The following is a 20,964-nucleotide window of genomic DNA, read 5'->3' on the forward strand; positions in this document are numbered from 1 at the left end:
TCAATCATACTCCAACCTCTCTTCGATGGCCAAGACCAAAGAGCTGTCTAAAGACACCAGAACAAAATTGTAGATCTACACAAGGCTGGAATTGTCTACATGACAATAGCCAAGCAGCTTGGTTAGAAGGCAACTACTTTTGTCACAATTATTAGAAAATGGAAGAAATACAAGATGACTGTCAATCTTCCTCGGTCATGGGCTCCATGCAAGATCTCGCCTTGTGGGATAAGAATGATTCTGAGAAAGGTGAGGAATCAGTCTAGAACTACACAGGAGGACCTGGTCAATGACCTGAAGAGAGCTTGGACCCCAGTCTCAAACCTTTGGTAACACACTATGGCGTCATATATTAAAATCCTGTAAAGCATGCAAGCTCCCTCTGCTTATACCAGCACATTTCCAGGACTGTTTGAAGTTTGGCAGTGACCATTTTTATGATCCGGAAGAGGCATGGGAGAGGGTCATGAGGTCAGATGAGCCCCAAATAGAATTTTTTTGTATCAACTCCACTTGCCATGTTTGGAAGAAGAAGATTGAGTATAACCCCAAGAACACTAACAGAACTGTGAAGCATAGTGGGGGAAACATCATGCTTTGTGGTGGTTTTCTGCAAAGTATACAGGATAACTGCACTGTATTGAAGGGAGGATTGATGAGGTCATGTTTCTCAAGATTTTGGCCAGCAGATTTCTTCCCTCAGGAAGAGCATTGAAGATGGGTCACGGCTGGCTCTTCCAGCATGATAACAACCCAAAACACACAGCCAGGGCAACTAATAATTCTTCATAAGAATTCCAGGGTCCTGTAGTGGCTTAGCCAGTCTCCAGACCTGAACCCAATAGAAAAGAATTGGAGGGAGGTGAAACTCAAAGTTTCCCAGCAACAGCCCCAAAACCTGAAAGAACAGGAAAAGAAAGAGTGGGCAAAAATCCCTGCTGCAGTGTGTACAAACTTGGTCAAGAACTACAGGGAATGTTTTGCCTCTGTAATTATAAACAAATGTTTCTGTACTAAATATTAAGTTCTGTTTTCCTACTGTATCAAATACTTATTTCATGCAATAAAATTGCAAATTAATTACATAAATATCATACAATATGATTACATTTTTAAGATTCTGTCTCTCACAGTTGAAGTGTACCTACGATAAAAATGACAGATGTCTCCATTCTTTGTAGGTGGGAAAACTTGCAAAATCTGCAAAGTATCAAATAATTATTTTCCATACTGTATGTGCACATCTCTTCATTCATAGAGGCGGCAGAATAATTGGAGCCCGATTGTAGACATAGGTGTGGGCACCAGAGATGTGGCACACATCTAACAGGAGCTTCTGGCAAATCTAGTGCATATTCCACATATATCCGATATGGAAATACTCCTTTAAACATAATATTTTTTTTCTAAACTTTCACCTATTTCAGTAACAGCAAAAGAAAAAGAGAAGGTGGTGCCTGAAAAAAAGAAAGAGATAAAAGCAGGTATGGCATATTATGTCACAGAACATTATACAGTGGTGTGAAAAAGTGTTTGCCCCTTTCCTGATATTAGGGGTTGAGTTCCCGCCTCTGCACAGGGGGAATCTCGGGCCATCTCCGCTGCGGTCTCCCATTCTTCTCCAGCCACAGTGGAGCCTGCTCAATGGAGACGTCGGTCCCAGGGTCTGGCTGAGCCCGATACTATGCGGATGGTTACTTCTGCCTTTCCAGGCTCAGCCATTTTAGCCAGTACTGGTCAGTGGTGAGCAGACATCTCTTCTTTTCCCCTTCTGAGCATGTCCGGGGTAAGACCTCTCATTGGAGGTCGGGGGTCACAAGCTCAGGTACGGTGGCAGCTCCCATTGGTCCTCTAGGAAGGTCCTGAAGTTGCTCAGGTACTGTAGCAGCTCCCATTGGTCCTCTAGGAAGGTCCTGAAGTTGCTGCAGCTATAAAAGGTTTGCATGGCTGCACGGCCATGCTCTAGTATCCGCTTATGTTATGAGCTTTAGCTACTCAGTGGTCTTGTCTGCTTGTGGTCAGGGTCCGGCTGAAATAAGACACTAGAATACCAACACCTCCGGTGAGGAGTTTGTATGGTGAATTCAGGGCTGGCGTAAAGCCATTAGAATTCCGGCTCAACCAGAGAGGAGGTGTTTGTGTGCTTGCTACTCCCTGACCACTGATTGCTTTTGCTCTGTTAGGCAGCTGTGTTCCCCTGTGACGCTAACAGGGCATAGCGCTTTCCCTTCTGTTCGACTCTGTGAAGTAACAGAGTTCGCTTCTACCGCCATATTGTGCCACCATTTGCTAGCAGCAGGTTGGTCTCCTGCACGGAGGACCCCGAGATGCGAACGCACAAATAATATCTAAATATACTCTGTGCATTCCACCAGCCCTAACACCTGATTTCCTAGAGTAATGCACCTAAGCTACAATATTCTTATTGCGACATATACAGTAAATAGGAGTATACTTCAGACTACAAAACAGAAGAAGGACTTGGGTATTCTGGTTACAAGTCAGCTAAGCAGCAGTACTCAATATCTAGCAGCAGCTGCAAAAGCAAACAAGGTTTTAGGATGTATACAAAGAGATAAATCTACATTACCTCTCTATAAATTCCTTGTAAGGTCTATATGGGATAAAGTGTTTGGGCTCCACATTTTTTAAAAGATTTTGGTTAATAAGAGTCAGTAAAGGCGGGAATCAAGATTATTACACGGGATGGAATGTCTTTCCTATATGAGAGGTCGTAAAAGTTAGGCTTGTTTAGCTTAGAAAATAGACACCTCAGTGGTGATCTTAATTAATTACATTTCATTATTACTTTCAAAGACCTTACAAAAGGTCAGGGAACATCCATTAGGTGTGGAGGAAAGGCAATTCCAGAAGCTAAATAGGTTTCTTTATAGCTAGAGCAGTCAGACTGTTACATACCCAATTGCAAGAGGTAGTAATAGCAGACACTATATCAGCAACTAAAAAAGAGCTGGAAGCCTTTCTCTCATCAAATGGCATTATGGGTTTTAAAGAGTCTAGCAATAGGCAATGCATAACTGATGACGAAAGCACACTTTCCCAAGACCTCCATAGAAAGGAATGCTTGGCTACCTCTTTGTATATGCACGATTATAATTTAGCAGCCCAAATTATCCTCACTAGGACAGAGGTAGATTGCTGCTGTTCTACAAATAGATGCATCCCTCACACATTTATGACTGCGGATATGGTGTAAATGTCTGACTGCAAAGTGGTTATCCACTACTAAAATATTGATTACCTATCCTTAGGGCTCGTGCACATGCGAGTATAAATCAGATGACTGCTATCTGATGCTTTATCAGATAGCACTCGGACTAATGTTATTCAATAGGGCAGTGCAGATAGACGATTTTTTTCACTGACAGAATCCGATTTGATTCTCTGAAATTGGATGAGATTCCCCCATTCAAGTATATTGGTGCTAGAAAAAAAATGGATGCCACAGTATAGCATCCAATGTTAACAGATACATTGTAATTCTATAAAACAGGAAATTGTAAATGATCCTGGAAATGATTAATAGCTGATTGCTAAAAAAACATATTGTATATGGACTGCATATGGATGACAAGTGAGGAAGAAAATCGCCCCACTTTTTGGATGAGACTCAGGCTGATTTTTTTATATGCTTGTGTGACCCTAACCTAGAGGTCATAAATATAAAATTAGTGGAGGTCAGGAACCCTGCACCCCTACCAGGAATCTGGAACAATAGTCTATGCTGTGACCATTCGCAGGTACTACACCTCAACTCGGATTCACTTCGATACCTCAGTGCCAGTAATCGGCCATGGTGCACACAGCACAGTGTACAGAGCTGTGATTTTCTAGGTTTGTATGTTATTTACACCCCCCTACCACTAGGGGTGATAACAGATGATCGGAGAAGGTGCAGGGTGTCGAACCCCCACTGATTTGAGACTGATTACCTATTTTTAGGATATGTTATCAATTGCCGGGTCCTGGAAAAACCTTTTAAATAAAATGGGCTAAATTTAGAGGGATGACACAGTATATATTTTTGACATTGTGACTCACTACATTTTTTACTAAATACATAACTTTTTTTATGTTTGAAAGAAATCTGCTCACACTTACAAAATATTTATCATTAGACTTGCACATTATGAATTAATTAACTTACATTAAGTGACCTTGTCCTTCAATGGAGAACTACCTTTCAAATAATTTTCCTAGTTCTAGAAAAGTTCTAGAAAAAACAACATTTTGCATAGGTAAAGCAATTCTACACTTCAGCAGTCGATATATTGAATAACAAGGTAAGTGACGGCTCCATGTATTGCTGTTGTACCAACTTCCTTCAACATTTGGAGCAATTTCAATCAATCTGCGCTTGTCATGACAGTCCATCTGAAATTCTTCTTAGATTATGACTTTAATTAGTCTAAGGCTTCTTCATATCGCCGCAGTATTGATTGGCAGCACCTGTTAGCTTGAAGAGCTTTTCAACATTCTTTAATTGCCTCCTCTTTGATGCAAACTAGAGCATTAGAGGCTGGCAAGCAAATCATAATTGAAATGACTTTCAATGGATTTACACTGATTTATAAGTAGACATGAAAAAACTCGGCAAAGCATTTTAAGGTGGCAACTCGTGATGGTATTAAAGTTCTAATATGTAAGGAAATTGAACTAATCGTGATAGTGCATTAATCACTATATTTTCAGGAGAGTCCTCCACAGAATATTAATTTGACTTTGACTTTATTTATAGCTTCTTGTTCCAGCTATATAGTAAGATGGTGACAGTCATATTGTATTCCGCTTCTTAGATCATAAAAGTGTAGATAAAGCTTAGTACTGTATGGTGTTGTGCAGTTATATAGACATCTGTGTCCATATCAGGATCTAAATAGGTTTTATTTGCAGCCAATTGACTATGGCAACCTATTATCTTCCAATTTTAATATTTTTAAGGCAAGATATAAATTGAAAGCTGTAGTGTTTTTTTGGCTCTATCATTATAATATACATTGTACAGTATGCATAATAAATATGGAGAAATTGTGCCTGTCTTTACTGTAACTAAACTACCCCAATGTAGTATTGATGTGTCATCATCTTCTACACTTAATAAACTAATAATAAAATTCATTTTTCAATCGGTGACGTTATTACAACTTCACTTTGGGATTTTTTTTATTGCTTTGTATGTGTTAGGGGGAAAAATAAACATTATTGTTATGTTTCTGCAGCTTACAGTATTTCAATTCATTGCAAGCTGCTCGGTGCTAATCAATGTCAACCCAGAGAGTGTTAATCCAAATTCTTGTATATCTTGTTTATAGTTTGATGTTTTTCAATTACTAGCATTGGTATACTCAGAGGTGACCTCAGGTTTAGGTTGAGGAGAACAGTTAAAAATGTTTCTTCAAAAACAATTAAAGAAAACATTTTATCAACATAATACTTGGAAATCAGTAAACGCAGCTGCAAAATCCAGAGCATCTTATATAATTGTGAGCAAACTCCTGATATACCTACATAATGAATCTTTTATGCGGCTTGTTGTGAAATAGTAGTTTACTCATGTGATTCAGTGTAGTAAAAGACTACTTTCATTTGGTCTAGTATATTTTTTTTTACAAAGCCTGGTATTCCATTATTAACACCTTGCTAGACTGTTCACATTATGTTCTTATGGTACGGTATCTGCAAACTGAGATTATGGTTTGGCTCCTATCCTAAATCATGTGACAAGGCTCATTAAAGGGTTGACATTGACTGTTAGGATTGATAATTCCAATAGGTGGCACTAGAGTTCCACTCTTCTTCCTCTCTGAAGAGACAATTTGCATATTTCCCAGAGGAGCATTGCCGCTTTAAGTTTCCTCATCTCGATATACTTAACATGTCACTCTCCACAAGGAGAAACGATACTTCTTGGATCCTGTTCTTATGGTAGAATGCTGCACAGGAATTGTGTGAGACAATGGGACTGATTAATCGAGACTAGAGTTGAGCAAATTTCTTCAGGTCCCTCCTTACTCGGCAAGCTATAGCACTTACCGAATAAGCTGCAAGGGAACCCAAATACCTAGAACGCTCCTGCTGATCAGCTGATCGGCTCCGCAGCTGCATGTGTCGCGGCTGTGTCACAGTCACAGCACATGCATGGAGAGCCTGTGTGTTGAGCTCTCCATGCAAGTGCTGTGACAGTGACACAACAGCGACACATGCAGCTGCGGAGCCGATCAGCTGATCAGCAGGAGCGTTCTAGGTATCCGGGTTCCCTCTGCAGCTTATTTGGTAAGCGCTATAGCTTGCAGAATAATCGGGGACCTGAACAAATTAGCTCAACTCTAATCAAGACTAGAATTTTCCAGCTTGTGCTGGAGTCAGGCGCTCAGGAGCATTGGACAAGTGGTCTACACTTATGTGTGCATCTTGCCTCAAATCTTACTCCAACCCCTGTTGGAGTAAAATTTATGATGTAGGAAATGTCGCCACTCATCATGGATTTGTCAGAATAGGGAGAAACTGAAGTGAAGATTTTTGCAGAGTTGCAAAATTATAATGCAATTCCAAGTGCCTAAATTTTGTGACTTTTTTAACCCCTTCGCGCCGCAGTCCATTTTCGTTTTTGAATTTCTGTTTATTGCTCCCCTGCTTCCCAGAGCCATAACTTTTTTATCTTTCCATCAATATGGCCATGTGAGGGCTTGTTTTTTGCAGGATGAGTTGTACTTTTGAATGACACTGTTGATTTTACCATATTATGTACTGGAAAACAGGGAAAAAAATTCCAAGTGCAGTGAAATTGCAAACAAAGTGCAAATCTACAACTGTTTCTTTTTTTTTTTTTTACCATGTTCACTAAATTCTAAAACTGATGTCCGATTATGATTTTTCAGGTTATTATGAGTTCACAGACATCAAACATGTATAGGTTCTTTCTTACTTAAGTGAAAAAAATCCCAAATTTGTAAAAAAAAAATATATTGGTCACTTTCCGAGACCCGTAGTGTTTCCATTTTTCGTGATCTGGGGCTGGGTGAGCATTTATTTTTTGCATGCCGAAATGATGTTTTTAATGATACTATTTTGGTGTAGATACAATCTTTTGATCGCTTGTCAGTGCAGCGACCCAAAATAAGGAATCCTGGAATTTTGAATTTTTTTTGCAACACCGTTTACCAATCGGATTAATTATTTGAATATCTTGATAGAGCGGGAGGTTATGAATGCGGTGATATCAAATATTTGTATTTTTTATTCATTGTTTTATTTTGAATGGGATGAAATTGAACTTTTAAATTTTCTTATATTTTTAAAAACATTTTTTTTTTACTTTTCACTTGCTTTAATAGTATCTATGGGAGACTAGAAGCTGTGATCTTCTGATCTCCTTTGCTACACACTGACAATGATCAGATCACCTGTGTGTAGCCGAAATGATCACTTGCTATAAGCGCCAAACTCTCATTGCAATCTGGCAATGACAACCACAGAGGTCTGCTGCAGACTCTGGGCAGGCATGCGGCCACCCGTAGTCATGCTACATGCATTCCGATGGGCGGGATTAGTGACACGCTTCCTGTGCGATTACATTAAATGTCGCTGTCAGCGATTGACAGCGGCATCTAACAGATTAACAGACAAGGGTGGATCGCGATTCCACCCACTGCTGTTAGAGGAACATGTCAGCTGTTCAAAACAGATAACATGCACTTTGGAAAGATGTGGGCTCAGCACCGGAGCTCACATCGAAGGGAGAGACATGTTGTTAGGAGTCAAGTTCCCAGAGCTGCACAGGGGGAATCTCAAGCCATGTCTGCTGCGGTCTCCCATTCTACATTGACCACAGTGGAGCCTGCTCAGCGGAGACGTCGGACACAGCGTCTCGCTCAGTGTGATACTGTGCAAAGGGTTACTGCTGCCTTACCAGGCTCTGCTGTTGTAGCCTGCACTGGTCAGCAGCAAGCAGGCTTTTCTGGGACTAAATCCTGCCCTGCACACACTGAGCATGCCCAAGGTAAGACCTCTCCTTGAAGGTCACGGGTCACATGCTCAGGTACTGAAGCAGCTATCATTGGTCCTCTAGGAAGGTCCTGAAATTGCTCAGGTACTGTAGCATCTTCCATTGGTTGCCTAGGAAGGTCCTAAAGCTACTGCAGCTATTAAAGGTTTGCATGGCCACACGGCCATGCGCTAGTATCACCTCATGTCATGAGCTTGTTATTTGTGGTTGCGCCTGTATGTGTTGTGAATTCTGCTCTTGGGCTCCCTCCGGTGGTTATAAGTGGTAGTGCTGCTGTCTTTGGATCGCAGCATTCATCAGGTGTGTCCACTTATTGCAATTCTGACTGGGCTATTTAGTCTTGCCTGACCCTTTAGTCAGTGCCAGTTGTCCATTGTTCCTGGAGGATTCACATTCCTGCCTGGTCTCTCCTGCTTTGCTGTTCATTTCAACAAAGATAAGTTCTGGCCTTGTTTTTTGCAGTCCACATGCTGAAAAAACAACGGAACCAAATCAGAAGAGGAAGGCAATTTAGGCAAAGGTACCAAATGAACCATCTTAGAAAACCGGTCACAAACCACCCAGATAACTGACATCATCTGGGAAACCGGAAGATCTGAAATAAAATCCATAGAAATATGCGTCCAAGGCCTCTCAGGGACCGGCAAAGGCAAAAGCAACCCACTAGCGCGGGAGCAGCAAGGCTTGGCCCGCGCACAAGTCCCACAGGACTGCACAAAAGAACGCACATCCCGTGACAAAGAAGGCCACCAAAAGGACCTACTAACCAAATCTCTGGTACCAAAAATCCCAGGATGGCGAGCCAACACAGAACAATGAACCTCAGAAATCACTTTACTAGTCCATCTGTCAGGAACAAACAGTTTCCCCACTGGACAGCGGTCAGGTTTATCAGCCTGAAACTCCTGAAGAACCCGTCGCAAATCAGGGGAGATGGCCAGTTGTACTGTTATGATCTGGTGGCCTAGGAGCAGCATGAGACGTACTCTGGAGAAGGTGGTACCTATACTGACCGCAGACCCTGAACTTAACACCACAACTAGAAGTAGCCGTGGAATGTACCTAACACTCCCTAGACATCTCGACACAGCCGGAGGACCAAATACCCCTAGAGATAGAAAAGGGAAAACTATCTTGCCTCAGAGAAAACCCCCAAAGGATAGACAGCCCCCCACAAATATTGACTGTGAGAGGAGAGGGAAATAACATACACAGACTGAAATCAGGATTTAGCAAAGGAGGCCACTTCTAGCTAAATAGGAAGGATAGGACAGAGTACTATGCGGTCAGTATTAAAACACTAAAAAATATCCACCACAGAAAATACAAAATCTCCACATCTAACTAAAGATATGGAGGGTATATCTGCATCTCCAGAGATACCAGCTTGACTGAACAAATCCTTATACAGACCAAGCTGGACAAGACAAAACATGAAAAAGAATTGAACAAAAAGGCCCACAGCATGGGGACTGCAAAAAACAAGGCCAGAACTTATCTTTGTTGAAATGAACAGCAAAGCAGGAGAGACCAGGCAGGAATGTGAATCCTCCAGGAACAATGGACAACTGGCACTGACTAAAGGGTCAGGCAAGACTAAATAGCCCAGTCAGAATTGCAATAAGTGGACACACCTGATGAATGCTGCGATCCAAAGACAGCAGCACTACCACTTATAACCACCGGAGGGAGCCCAAGAGCAGAATTCACAACATGTATGTGTGTATTCAGGGACCCGGCTGACATAAGCCCCTAGAATTCCGGCACCTCCGGTGGGGAGTTTGCATGTATGTGTTCAGGGACTCGGCTGAAATAAGCCCCTAGAATACCGGCACCTCCGGTGAGGAGTGTTTTTGTGCTTTTCTGGGTGCGTGACCACTGACTGCCATCAGCTCAGCAGTTAGCTGTGTTCCCCTGTGATGCTAACAGGTAAAGTCTATATTATCACATGGTGATTCAAACAGATGCAGAGAGAAACTCAAGTCCACAACACTTGGAGTAAATATTAAATGCAGCTTAGCAGTCTATAGGAAACTTCAGAGGAAAATGCAATCACACAGAAAGTCTATGAAGCACAATTATTCTTGAGGATACTTGACACGAATAAGTCCTTGGTAGTCCAAACACAGATAGATATGCTTATAAGGCAGTTCAAATAATATCTTAGCACAACCAGGGAGGCCTGGGTAAAAGTCTCAGGTTTAAGCAGAGCAGCAACAGCTTACATGTCCAGAAAATGCAGATGGAAACAAACACAAGCAGCCAGATGGAGGATTACTGGAAACTGATGTATGCAGCAGAAGCTCAGAGCTGAGTAGCAGGATCTCCACACAGGTTTACAGGAGCAGGTGCGGGTGCAGGTGCAAAGCCAGGGAGTCATCAGGAGCTGGATGCAAGGCAGAATACTCTAGCACAGACTAAAGGCTGGGGTGGAGTTATATAGCAGGAAGACACAGTGCACATGAGACCAAAGACTCCATCTTGGAAAAGGGCAGTAATGCACAAAAGAAAATCAAAATGTTCAGAGTCCTGACACCTGCTCAGCGGATACGTCGGACCCAGCGTCTCGCTCAGTCTGATACTGTGCAAAGAGTTACTGCTGCCTTTCCAGGCTCTGCCGTTGTAGCCTGCACTGGTCAGCGGCAAGCAGGCTTTTCTGGGACTAAGTCCTGCCTTGCACACACTGAGCATGCCCAAGGTAAGACCTCTCATTGGAGGTCACGGGTCACATGCTCAGGTACTGCAGCAGCTATTATTGGTCCTCTAGGAAGGTCCTGAAGTTGCTCAGGTACTGTAGCATCTTCCATTGGTTCCCTAGGAAGGTTCTGAAGCTGCTGCAGCTATAAAAGGTTTGCGTGGCCGCACGGCCATGCGCTAGTATCACCTCATGTCATGAGCTTGTTATTTGTGGTCGCACCTGTATGTGTGTATTCAGGGACCCGGCTGAAATAAGCCCCTAGAATACCTGCACCTCCGGTGAGGAGTGTTTGTGTGCTTTTCTGGGTGCGTGACCACTGACTGCCATCAGCTCAGCAGTTAGCTGTGTTCCCCTGTGACGCTAACAGGGCACAGCATCTTATTTCTAGCGACTCTGTGGAGTTAACAGAGTTCGCTTATACCGCCATATAGCGCCGCCATTTGCCAGCAGCAGGTTCCTCTCCTGCACGGTGGACCCCGGGTTGCGAACGCACCTATTTATACATATAAATATACTTGGTGCGTTCCGCCAACCCTAACACATGTAATGCGCTGTACATGTATGGCGCATGTCATTAAGGGGTTAAGCTTTTTATGACAGAATTAAGGTCCAAAATGTATGTTGAAAGCTTTGCTATAGAGATTTGTAAATATATTTGAATGGAACTGAACTCTACTCAAACATTACAGAAAGCTAATTTTTGTCAATATTCAGATTTTATTTCTAATTAATCTCCGCATGGACTCAGCAAAATTGTGACCACCGGATGACATTTTTCCGATTTGTAAAGGGCCATCAAAAATTTATGCCGGTTTCCATTGTTTATGCACATCAGAGGTTTTCCAAACAGTGACATAATGTCTGCTAATTATTCCAGCTGATTTTGCATTCAAAAAGTCAAATATCGCTGATTTCCTTCTTAGCCTTAATATGCAACCCAAACAGTAATTTTCTCCCATGTATGGGGTATTGGTGTACTTTAGAAATCAACATCCAAAAGTCTGGAGGAAGAGTGGAGAGACAGACAATCCAAGCTGCTTGAGGTCTAGTGTGAAGTTTCCACAATCAGTGATAGTTTGGGGAGCCATGTCATCTGCTGGTATAGGTCCACTGTGTTTTATCAAGACCAAAATCAGCGTAGCCGTCTACCAGGAAATTTGAGAGCACTTTATGCTTCCCTCTGCTGACAAGCTATTTGGAGATGGAAATTTAATTATTCAGCAGGACTTGGCACCTGTCCACACTGCCAAAAGTACCAATACCTGGTTTAAAAGCAACAGTATCACTGTGCTTGATTGGCCAGCAACTCGTCTGACCTTAATCCTATAGAGAATCTATGGAGTATTGTCAAGAGGAAGATGACAGACACCAGACCCAACAATGCAGACAAGCTGAAGGCTTCCATAACAGCTCAGCAGTGCCACAGGCTGATCGCCTGCATGCTACGCGGAATTGATGCAGTAATTGATGCAAAAGGAGCCCCGACCAAGTATTGAGCGCATTTTCTGAACACACATTTCAGTAGACCAACATTTTGGATGAGAAAATCATTTTTTCTACCTGGTGTTATAAAGTATTCTAATTTACTGAGATAATGACTTTTGGGTTTTTATTGGCTGTAAGCCATAATCATCAACATTAACAGAAATAAACACTTGAAATACATCACTCTATTTGTAATGACTCTATATAATATATGAGTTTCACTTTTTGTATTGAAGAACTGAAATAAATTAACTTTTTGATGATATTCTAATTTTGAGAGATGCACCTGTATCTCTCTGATTTAAGGGCATACAAATAAAAGTTTGAAAATTGCTACATTTTTAACATTTTCTCCAAATTTCCAAACGCAAGCTATTTTGGAAAAATGTTACCACTATCATAAATTACAATGTCTCGAAAAAAAAGTTTCTGGGTGAAGAGGTTAAAAATTATATTTCAGCTGTCACAGCCTAACAGAGGACTTACAGTACCTCTTTACATATATAGCACACATATAGCACATTTAATATTATTATTTGGAGTGATCAACATTCCGTAATTTAACATTATGTAAATACTTATAGTGAAATAAATATTTACATTATATTCATGATGGATATGAATTTTTATAGCTTTTCCTTGGAGAATAAAAATTAATTGCACTCCATTGCAATCATTAGTAAACGTTATTAATGTACAATATTCTCTCTGTTTGAATACTTAAAATACAGGTTTACATATACTTTATCATTTGTAAAGAATTTTTTTCTGTTAAATATGTCATTTGTCATTTTAATACTGTGATTTAAGGAAATGATATCACATTATTCTCTAGCATAAAAACTGATATTCTAGACTGAAGTTATGAAGCAAATTCAATTCCAATGGTTCAGTAAATTTTAAAAGCACAAAGGAAATTTTGCTGACAGGTGAATCAGCCTGATCCACTTTTCCGCTTCAAAATTGTATTTCGACTATTAAGATTACTTATTAGAAATATGATGTCAAGGAATTGAAAAAGTCTTTCGAGCCAAATTCCTTTTTTACACTTACAAAAAGCCAACCAGTAATTTCACTGGTGCTCAATCATTTTGTTTCTGTTCTGCTTTTATTTGGCAGATAGTTCAATTCTTGGCTTTTGTCTTTGTATGTTGGACCATGAAATATAGAAAATATGGAATAAAATAAGGCTTGTGAAAAGAAAAAAGGAAATGTAAAAAATATAAGCTAATACACCATGTTTTATCAACAGACTGTCAATATAGTTATGATGGGAATGTTGCTAAATAGTCACTCTCTCCATCTATTCAGATGTAGCTGTGCTTGGTGGTGCAGATGCCTTTAAGCTGACTAAACTGCCCCTCTGAAGGGACCACAACAGTCAGATGTTTATATCGTAGAAATACTTTAGTTCATTTCTCTTGCAGTACTAAAGCATTATAATATTTTTGCTTTTATTTTTGTATAAAGTATGGATATTCCTGATGCTGCAGATTAAAAAATGCTTTTATAGCAGCTCACTAATGTGGCTAAGGCTACGTTCACATTAGCGTTAAGCTAATGTGCGTCGGGTTTGCGTTGGCGACGCAGCGGCGACGCATGCATCATGCGCCCCTATACTTAACATGGGGGACGCATGCGTTTTTTTTGTTGCGTTGTGCGACACATGCGTCTTTTTTGCCGCAAGTGTCGGACCAAGAAAACGCAACAAGTTGCATTTTTCTTGCGTCCGATTTTCGGCAAAAACCGACGCATGCGTCGCAAAACGCAGCGTTTTTGCGTGCGTTTTGACGCGTTTTTGCGTGCGTTGTGCGTTGCGTCGCCGACGCAGTGGCGCACAACGCTAGTGTGAACGTAGCCTAGTAGATGTGGGCGCTAAGTAGCAGACCCTCATGGTTGCCTTAGAGCATTTAAAATAGGTTTTCTATAAAGCACCTAAACTTGTTGAAGGGATATACAACAATTTTAATTGAATATTGTATTTAATAATGATTGGAATGAACTAGAGATGAGCAGATCGGACAAAATTCAAGTTCACCTGTTTGAGCAAATTTTCCTAGGAAATTTGATTCACAGAAAAGTTATTCTCCTATGTACCTACTATGTTCTAGGATAAGATGAAAAAATTTTTTTGCAAAAATTGTATGCCTACTTCACCATGCACCTCTCCAGCCCATCCACTCCTGAGGCTACACTCTCACTATCAGGAAGTGGCAGGTCTTTGGGCACAACGTATTTTCGCTTCTTTCAAAGCACTGTGCGCTAATCACGTGATAAATCTGCATGCGTTCACTGAACCATATGGATTTTCTGCATCCAATACATTCTATTGTGTAAATTTCTGGTTTAGAGACTAGCATCTCCACAACTGAAATTGGCTTGTAAACTAGCACCGCAGCTGAGTTTGCGCCGCTTCAAATAGAAGCACAGTGGTCATTAGATTTCTATACATCCCATTCACTGTGCTTGCATCATAGAACACAGCGGTATGGAAGCTGCATAAGTGCAGAGCATCCAAAACTCAGATGTTCCTCATCATAGGCACCTACCCTGTCACTTGCCTTGTCCTCATCTGTATTTCCAGATCACCACCTCTCCCTACCTTCAAAATTAACTTTGATCAAGTCAGTGCTTGTTCCTACTTCGAGGAGATTCTATTTTTGAGAGAGCACGGGTAACCAGGTTGCGCTCATTTATACATTGCTCTTTTTTCCTTATATATTCCCCCCCCACACCATATGTGAGAATATATAATATAAAATACTAACTAGCCCACTCCTTGTAAGGGAACATGGTCCAACAGCCCCCATTCCTGCTCACAGATCTGGTTTTTAGCTGCCTTATGCACAGAGTCAGTAGGTAACTCAATGTTTTTCACCATGAATCCTCACAGTTTTGTTCCGATGCTGAACCGTTTTCCAAACATTTTTTCACCTATACTGAGTCACTTTCTCCACTGTTGGCATCGGTCCACTTCCAATGAATCTAGCAGCACTCTGCTGTCCTACATCATAGCTAGGCTGTTTCTCCATATCTAACACTATTCAGCACGTTTAAATAATGAATTTGCATTTTTATCAACTTTTATTCCATACTTTAATAAATTAATAAACTACTCTATTCACTAAAGTTTTATTCCATTTTGTATGATGTTTTCTACATTCCCCATTCACTATTATTATTTTTTCCCTTCTTTGCTATTCCTAAAAAAAGTTTATTTGCTGGCATTTTAATTTAGTTTTATAAATTTGTGTAACACACATGAAGCTTTGTTACGGGATTGACCATTCCTTTATTCGTCATCCTTAACCAGCGTCAGTCTGTCTTCTAACTTTAGCTAGGTCTAAAATATGTTCCCGGTGACCTGATGCGGTTTACACATTCTTACCATTGAATGAAACATGAACGGCGTGAGTGGCTGCTCCCTTAATGACACAGTCTTGGTAATCTCAGGTCATTTGAACTTGGCTTCGTATCTCAGATGGAATGGATTTTTCTCAAAGACAAATACACATGTTTTGATAAAAAGCGATTTTTATTCAACAATTGTTTTTATACATTTTTATATAAATACTTGTTTTTACATTTTTATTTCTCTGGATGGTTATTTTTATTGTTTATTCATAGATTCTTTACATACATAGTCCTGCATGACCGTGAAACACTTTGACTATAAACCTGTTTTGTAATTTTGAAATAAAGCTTTGAAAAACATTGTTTGCCATCCATCTTTATCAGCCGTGCAGATTTGAACACATGCACCCCGTTTCACCATGCTTTTTACATGTTGCTTAGTTGCAACAAAGCAAGGTGAGCGTACCTCTCCCCGGTGCACCCCATGTTTTTAACCAGTTGAGACCCTATTTGTGCTTTTTTTTGCTTTCAAGATTTTCTACTTCTATTGATCAAATTAGAGCATTCCCAGAAAATACTTGTATAGTATAGTATAGTCAATGAGCAAGAGCTAGCCTATGGCAGCCAATATCCATTTGGCAGCCTTTACATAATAGGAAATATGCATCTAGTTTTAGGCTTAGTCATCAGAGTACCACTCAAAAGTTTTTCCAGCAATTGAAAAAATGTAAAGAATTAATGTTTACATGTTCTTAAAAAATATTATCATTTATTTATAATTTAGTAAACTATGAAAAATTATTTTAAAAGGTTTGGCATTTCCACTTTTAAACACTAGGGGGAGCATCTACTGAAATTTGACAAAAACCTAGTGTACAACTAGCTGACATTACTGCACTGCAGTAATTATGGGCGGATGTCTCCTCTCCTCCCCTTCTAGGTGTTTGCTAAGGGATGAGAGGATTCAGAAACACAGTGTGCAGCCATTTTGTTGGTGATTGCAAAGTTATACTGATAAGTAGACAGTCTCAGAGGATGGCAGGCAGCAAGGATTCTGGGAGACATATGGTGGAGGGAACAGGGTGACAGCAGCACAGAGTATTTCAGGAGAGCAGTGTGCTGGTCTATGGGGGGCACCCTGTTCGGTGCGCGGAGCAGCCAGGGATTGTACATAGAGCGCTGTCTTTTATACACATGGATAGACCGTCTGCTTGTCTGCTCCACAGAAATCCAGGACACATTTCTGCGGATTTATGGTCTGTTCTGGTCCAGACTTTGCATGCAAATACCCCATTCCCCTCCTCAGATCCTGTCTTCTCCATCCTGTCCTGGCGATGTGTGAAAGCGAGGCAACAGGCGCAGTCCGGGGTAATGCTGGGAAGGAAATGTAGCCATATAGTAATGATAAACATGGAACCCCTCTCCAGCTGCCTCACCAGCCCTCCCCTGACTGCACCTAACTGGAGGTCATGCTGCCCCCTCTATTACCCCAGACCCGTGTGCAGGTGCTCAGCCAGGACCACCCTAGAATGGGCCCCCTTTCTGCAGATCCTACTGCCATAGTGTTCTCACATAATACCGCCATATAGATCACACAATACCATCATATTGTCACACATAAAACCACCATATAATTCTCACATAATGCTGCCACATAGATCACACATAATCCCACAATATAGTTCTTATATTATTGCACCATACTGATCAAACATAAAACAACCATACATATCACATATAATACTGTCATATAGATCACACATAATGCCATCATACAGGTCACACATAATAATTAGCGGCATCAAGTGTGGTCTATATGGCAGTGCTATGTAAAAAATATATCCAGCAGTATTACGCTCGTATGTTTGATCTATATGGCAGCATTATGTTAATAATATATATGGCAACATTACGTTTGGTCCATATTACAGTATTATGTAATAGATATATCTGGTGGCATTATGTATGACCTATATGGCAGTACTATGTATTAAATATATATGGAGGTATAATGTGTGGTCTTTATGAGAGTATTATGTGATAATACTCGTATATATATATATATATATATATATATATATATATATATATATATATATATATATATAGCGGCATTATGTATGACCTATATGGCAGTATTATGTAATAAATATATATGGCGGTATATTTATTATGTAAAGGCAGGAAAGTTGTGAGCTACGCCCTTCTGTGACCCCCACAATTATTATTATTTTTTTTTTTGGGGGGGGGGCAATTAAACCTTATGCTATGTCGCCCTATGATTTCTATGTACGCCCCTGGTGACGATCCTCACAGCTTGTCCTGAAAGACACCAGGCTTGGGGTGTCAGTGAGATTGAGGTGGGTTTCAGGGAGCATGAGATGGGTGTCAGGAATATGGGGTGGGTGTCAGGGGGCATGGGGCGAATGTCAGTGAGCTTAGGGTGGGTGTCAGGGCCCAGCCTCAGTCTTTCCTCTTCTGCTCCCTGGATCACTAGTCTCAGACTGCTGCCACCTGCCCTCTGCTCTGGAATGTACAGTAGGACGATCAGGCAGGAGACATGAGGAGCTGCAGGACTACAAAACTTAGGAGCTCAGTCCTGGCATACTGGGACTTGCAGTGACACAGCAGCTAGAGCTTGCTGAGTGTCATCACCCCCTGGAGTCTGCTTCCTTGTGGGGTCTGCTTCCTTGTGCCAACCATAGCCCAAGTGTTAGAACAGTATTATTATGGTGCTCCCAGGAGATGGGCATGTGTTAGGGCGGCTGTCAGACCTTCTGCAGAACCCTGGATCCATCCCAGAAGCGGCCGCCCACCTCTTTACACTGTGCAGATCTCCCACCTGATCCATAGGTGAAGCCCCCAGGCTGCTGCCTGCCTGCACACTGATCTCCCTGCACCATGCACAGCAGGGAAGAGTTAACCATTACAGGCCAGCCTCGGTGCCGCCCCTTGTAACCACGCAGGGATCCTGTGCTGCAGAGAATTGCTCTATTTTTAGAAACATGGAGCTTGGACTCCAGGCTGCACCTACAGTCACTGTGTCAGGGTGATGAAGTGCAGCACATCCAGGCTCCAGCCACAAATCAATGCTGCACAGAAAAGCAGCAGACATAACGCTCTATGTACAGGGAGACATGATGCTGCTGGGGGATTTCCTGCCCTTGAACTGAGGGAGGAAGCTTTCAGTAAGACAGCGCAGGTCGGCAGTGATCGCAGCCTGTACTGTATTACTAATTACAGGCTGCGATCACTGCTAGTGCTGCAGATACTTACCCCAAACCCTCGCTCCCAGCAGCTTCTCCCCAACATCTTCGGTCATCGCAGCCCACAGCAAACAAAATGGCCGCGATCTCCTCTCACAGCTGTGACATAACAGCTCAGTGGGCATGCCCAAGTCACAGCTGAGAGGCAGGAGGAGCTGCCTCAATGTAAGGGATGCGGTCGGAGTCCGACCGTTGGCTCCTATGCCCATGGCTGCCGTAAGTGAGGAGTGCAAGTGTCGTGCCCAGACACTTACACCCACACTAATGAAAATGGCAGCCTCCAGTGGCAAAAGTAAAAGGGAATAAATAAAAAACTATGAAAGTAGTACATTTAATTTTGTATTAAAAATAATTGATTATATAATCAATAATTATTAATACAAAAATTAAAATCACGGCACCTTCCCTTTAAATCTTTCATTTATCAAGATTCCTTCTTTTTCTCTGATGAATTTGTTATACACTCTTGGCATTCTCTCAATAAGCTTTATCGGGTAGTTAAGTGGAATGGCCTTCAAACAGTGTTGTAGGAGTTCCCAGAGATGGTGAGAACTTTTTGACTGTCTTGCCTTCACTCTGCAATGCAACACATCCCATACCACCTCAGTTTAGTTGAGGTCGGGTTATTGTGGAGACCATGTTGTGTCACTCCATACCTCACCTTCTTGGTCATATAGCCTTTAAATGACCTGCTTTTTGCATCATTGTCCTATTGCAATGCAAATGATGGTCCCACTAGTTGCAAACCAGATGTGATGCCATGTCATTACAGGACCCTGTGGTTCTCATACTGGGTAAATGTGATTTGAATTTGAAATAATTTACCAACACTGTCACAAAGCAACTTCTCACAATCACGCCTACTCTCTTTGCTACATGGTGGTCACCTCGCTTAGGCTACTTTTACACTAGCATCGGTACGGGCCGTTGCGCTGCGTCGGCCCGACGTACCGACGCATACTGTGCAAGAACTGCACAACGGGGGCAGCGGATGCTGTTTTTCCACGCATCCGCTGCCCCATTGTGAGGTGCAGGGAGGTGGGGGTGGAGTTCCGGCCGCGCATGCGCGGTTGGAAATGGCGGACCGTTGTCACAAAAAAGTTACATGTAACATTTTTTGCTGCCGGCGGTCCGCCACAACACGACGCAACCGTCGCACGACGGTTGCGACGTGTGTCAATATGTTGCAATGCGTCGCTAATGTTAGTCTATGGGGAAAAAACGCATCCTGCAGACGACTTTGCAGGATGCGTTTTTTCGCCAAAACGACGCATTGTGACGTATGCAAAAAAACGCTAGTGTGAAAGTAGCCTTATAGAAACCATTTGGTCACTTTTCCTGCATCTTCCAAAGACATAACACTTGGTATAAAAAAATCTAAAATTTTGGCTTACCAGACCATAGTAAAGATTTCAACTGATCTAATGTCCAATCTTTATGTTGCTAGGCCTAAACAAGTTTCATCATCTTGTGTGCCATCCTTGGTAGTCGCTTTTTTTCAGCAATTCATGCATAAATGTCTGCTTCTTTCCTGTTAATATTTATACATAACTTATGAGGAATGTTATCTAAAGTGCTTTCAATATGTGGATTCTAAGACTTTTCACTCTGATTAACTTATCCTCTGCAGCAAGGATAATTCTTGGTCTTCCTTTCCCGGGGTGGTCTTCATGAAAACCAGTTTCATCATAGTAATTGGTGATTTTTATGACTGCACTTGACTCAATTGTTGTGTAAAATAAATTGTGACAAGAGATATTGAATTATTAGGCTCAAAACTAAAAATCTTAGATGTATGTTTAATGGTCTATGGTAATGAGAGAAGTGAAAGGGTACACTACGGAAAAGCCCTGCAGACAGAAGAAATAGACTGTAATTAAGGAAGGTCATTGTCATAGCAAAAAGCAAGAGCGGGTTTGTTGATGAAGATTGCTGAAATATTTGACAGTACAGCACTGTGGAGATCTTTGTAGATTGGTAGAAGGGTTTTACATTTGATTTTAAAAGAGAAAGATAACCATTATAATCAGGGAAAGAGACTTGAGGCATCAATATAACTGCTATACAGGACAATCTACATGTCTGCTGCATTATTTACAGATTGAAGCCAATCCAATTTGTTAAAATTGAGTCCA

General features: G+C 41.4%; 1 protein-coding gene across 1 annotated transcript in view; it reads left to right on the plus strand.

Moving 5' to 3' along the window:
- The window catches only part of LOC143807646 (uncharacterized), a 1,106,746-nt gene that overhangs the window by 493,033 nt on the left and 592,749 nt on the right, over positions 1-20,964 (plus strand). The window contains exon 27 of the mRNA XM_077289447.1: positions 1,428-1,484. Within this exon, the coding sequence (XP_077145562.1) occupies positions 1,428-1,484 (57 nt within the window). The remainder of the gene's footprint in view (positions 1-1,427; positions 1,485-20,964) is intronic.

The sequence above is a fragment of the Ranitomeya variabilis genome, chromosome 2, assembly GCF_051348905.1.
Source record: "Ranitomeya variabilis isolate aRanVar5 chromosome 2, aRanVar5.hap1, whole genome shotgun sequence".
NCBI classification, from domain to species: domain Eukaryota; kingdom Metazoa; phylum Chordata; class Amphibia; order Anura; family Dendrobatidae; genus Ranitomeya; species Ranitomeya variabilis.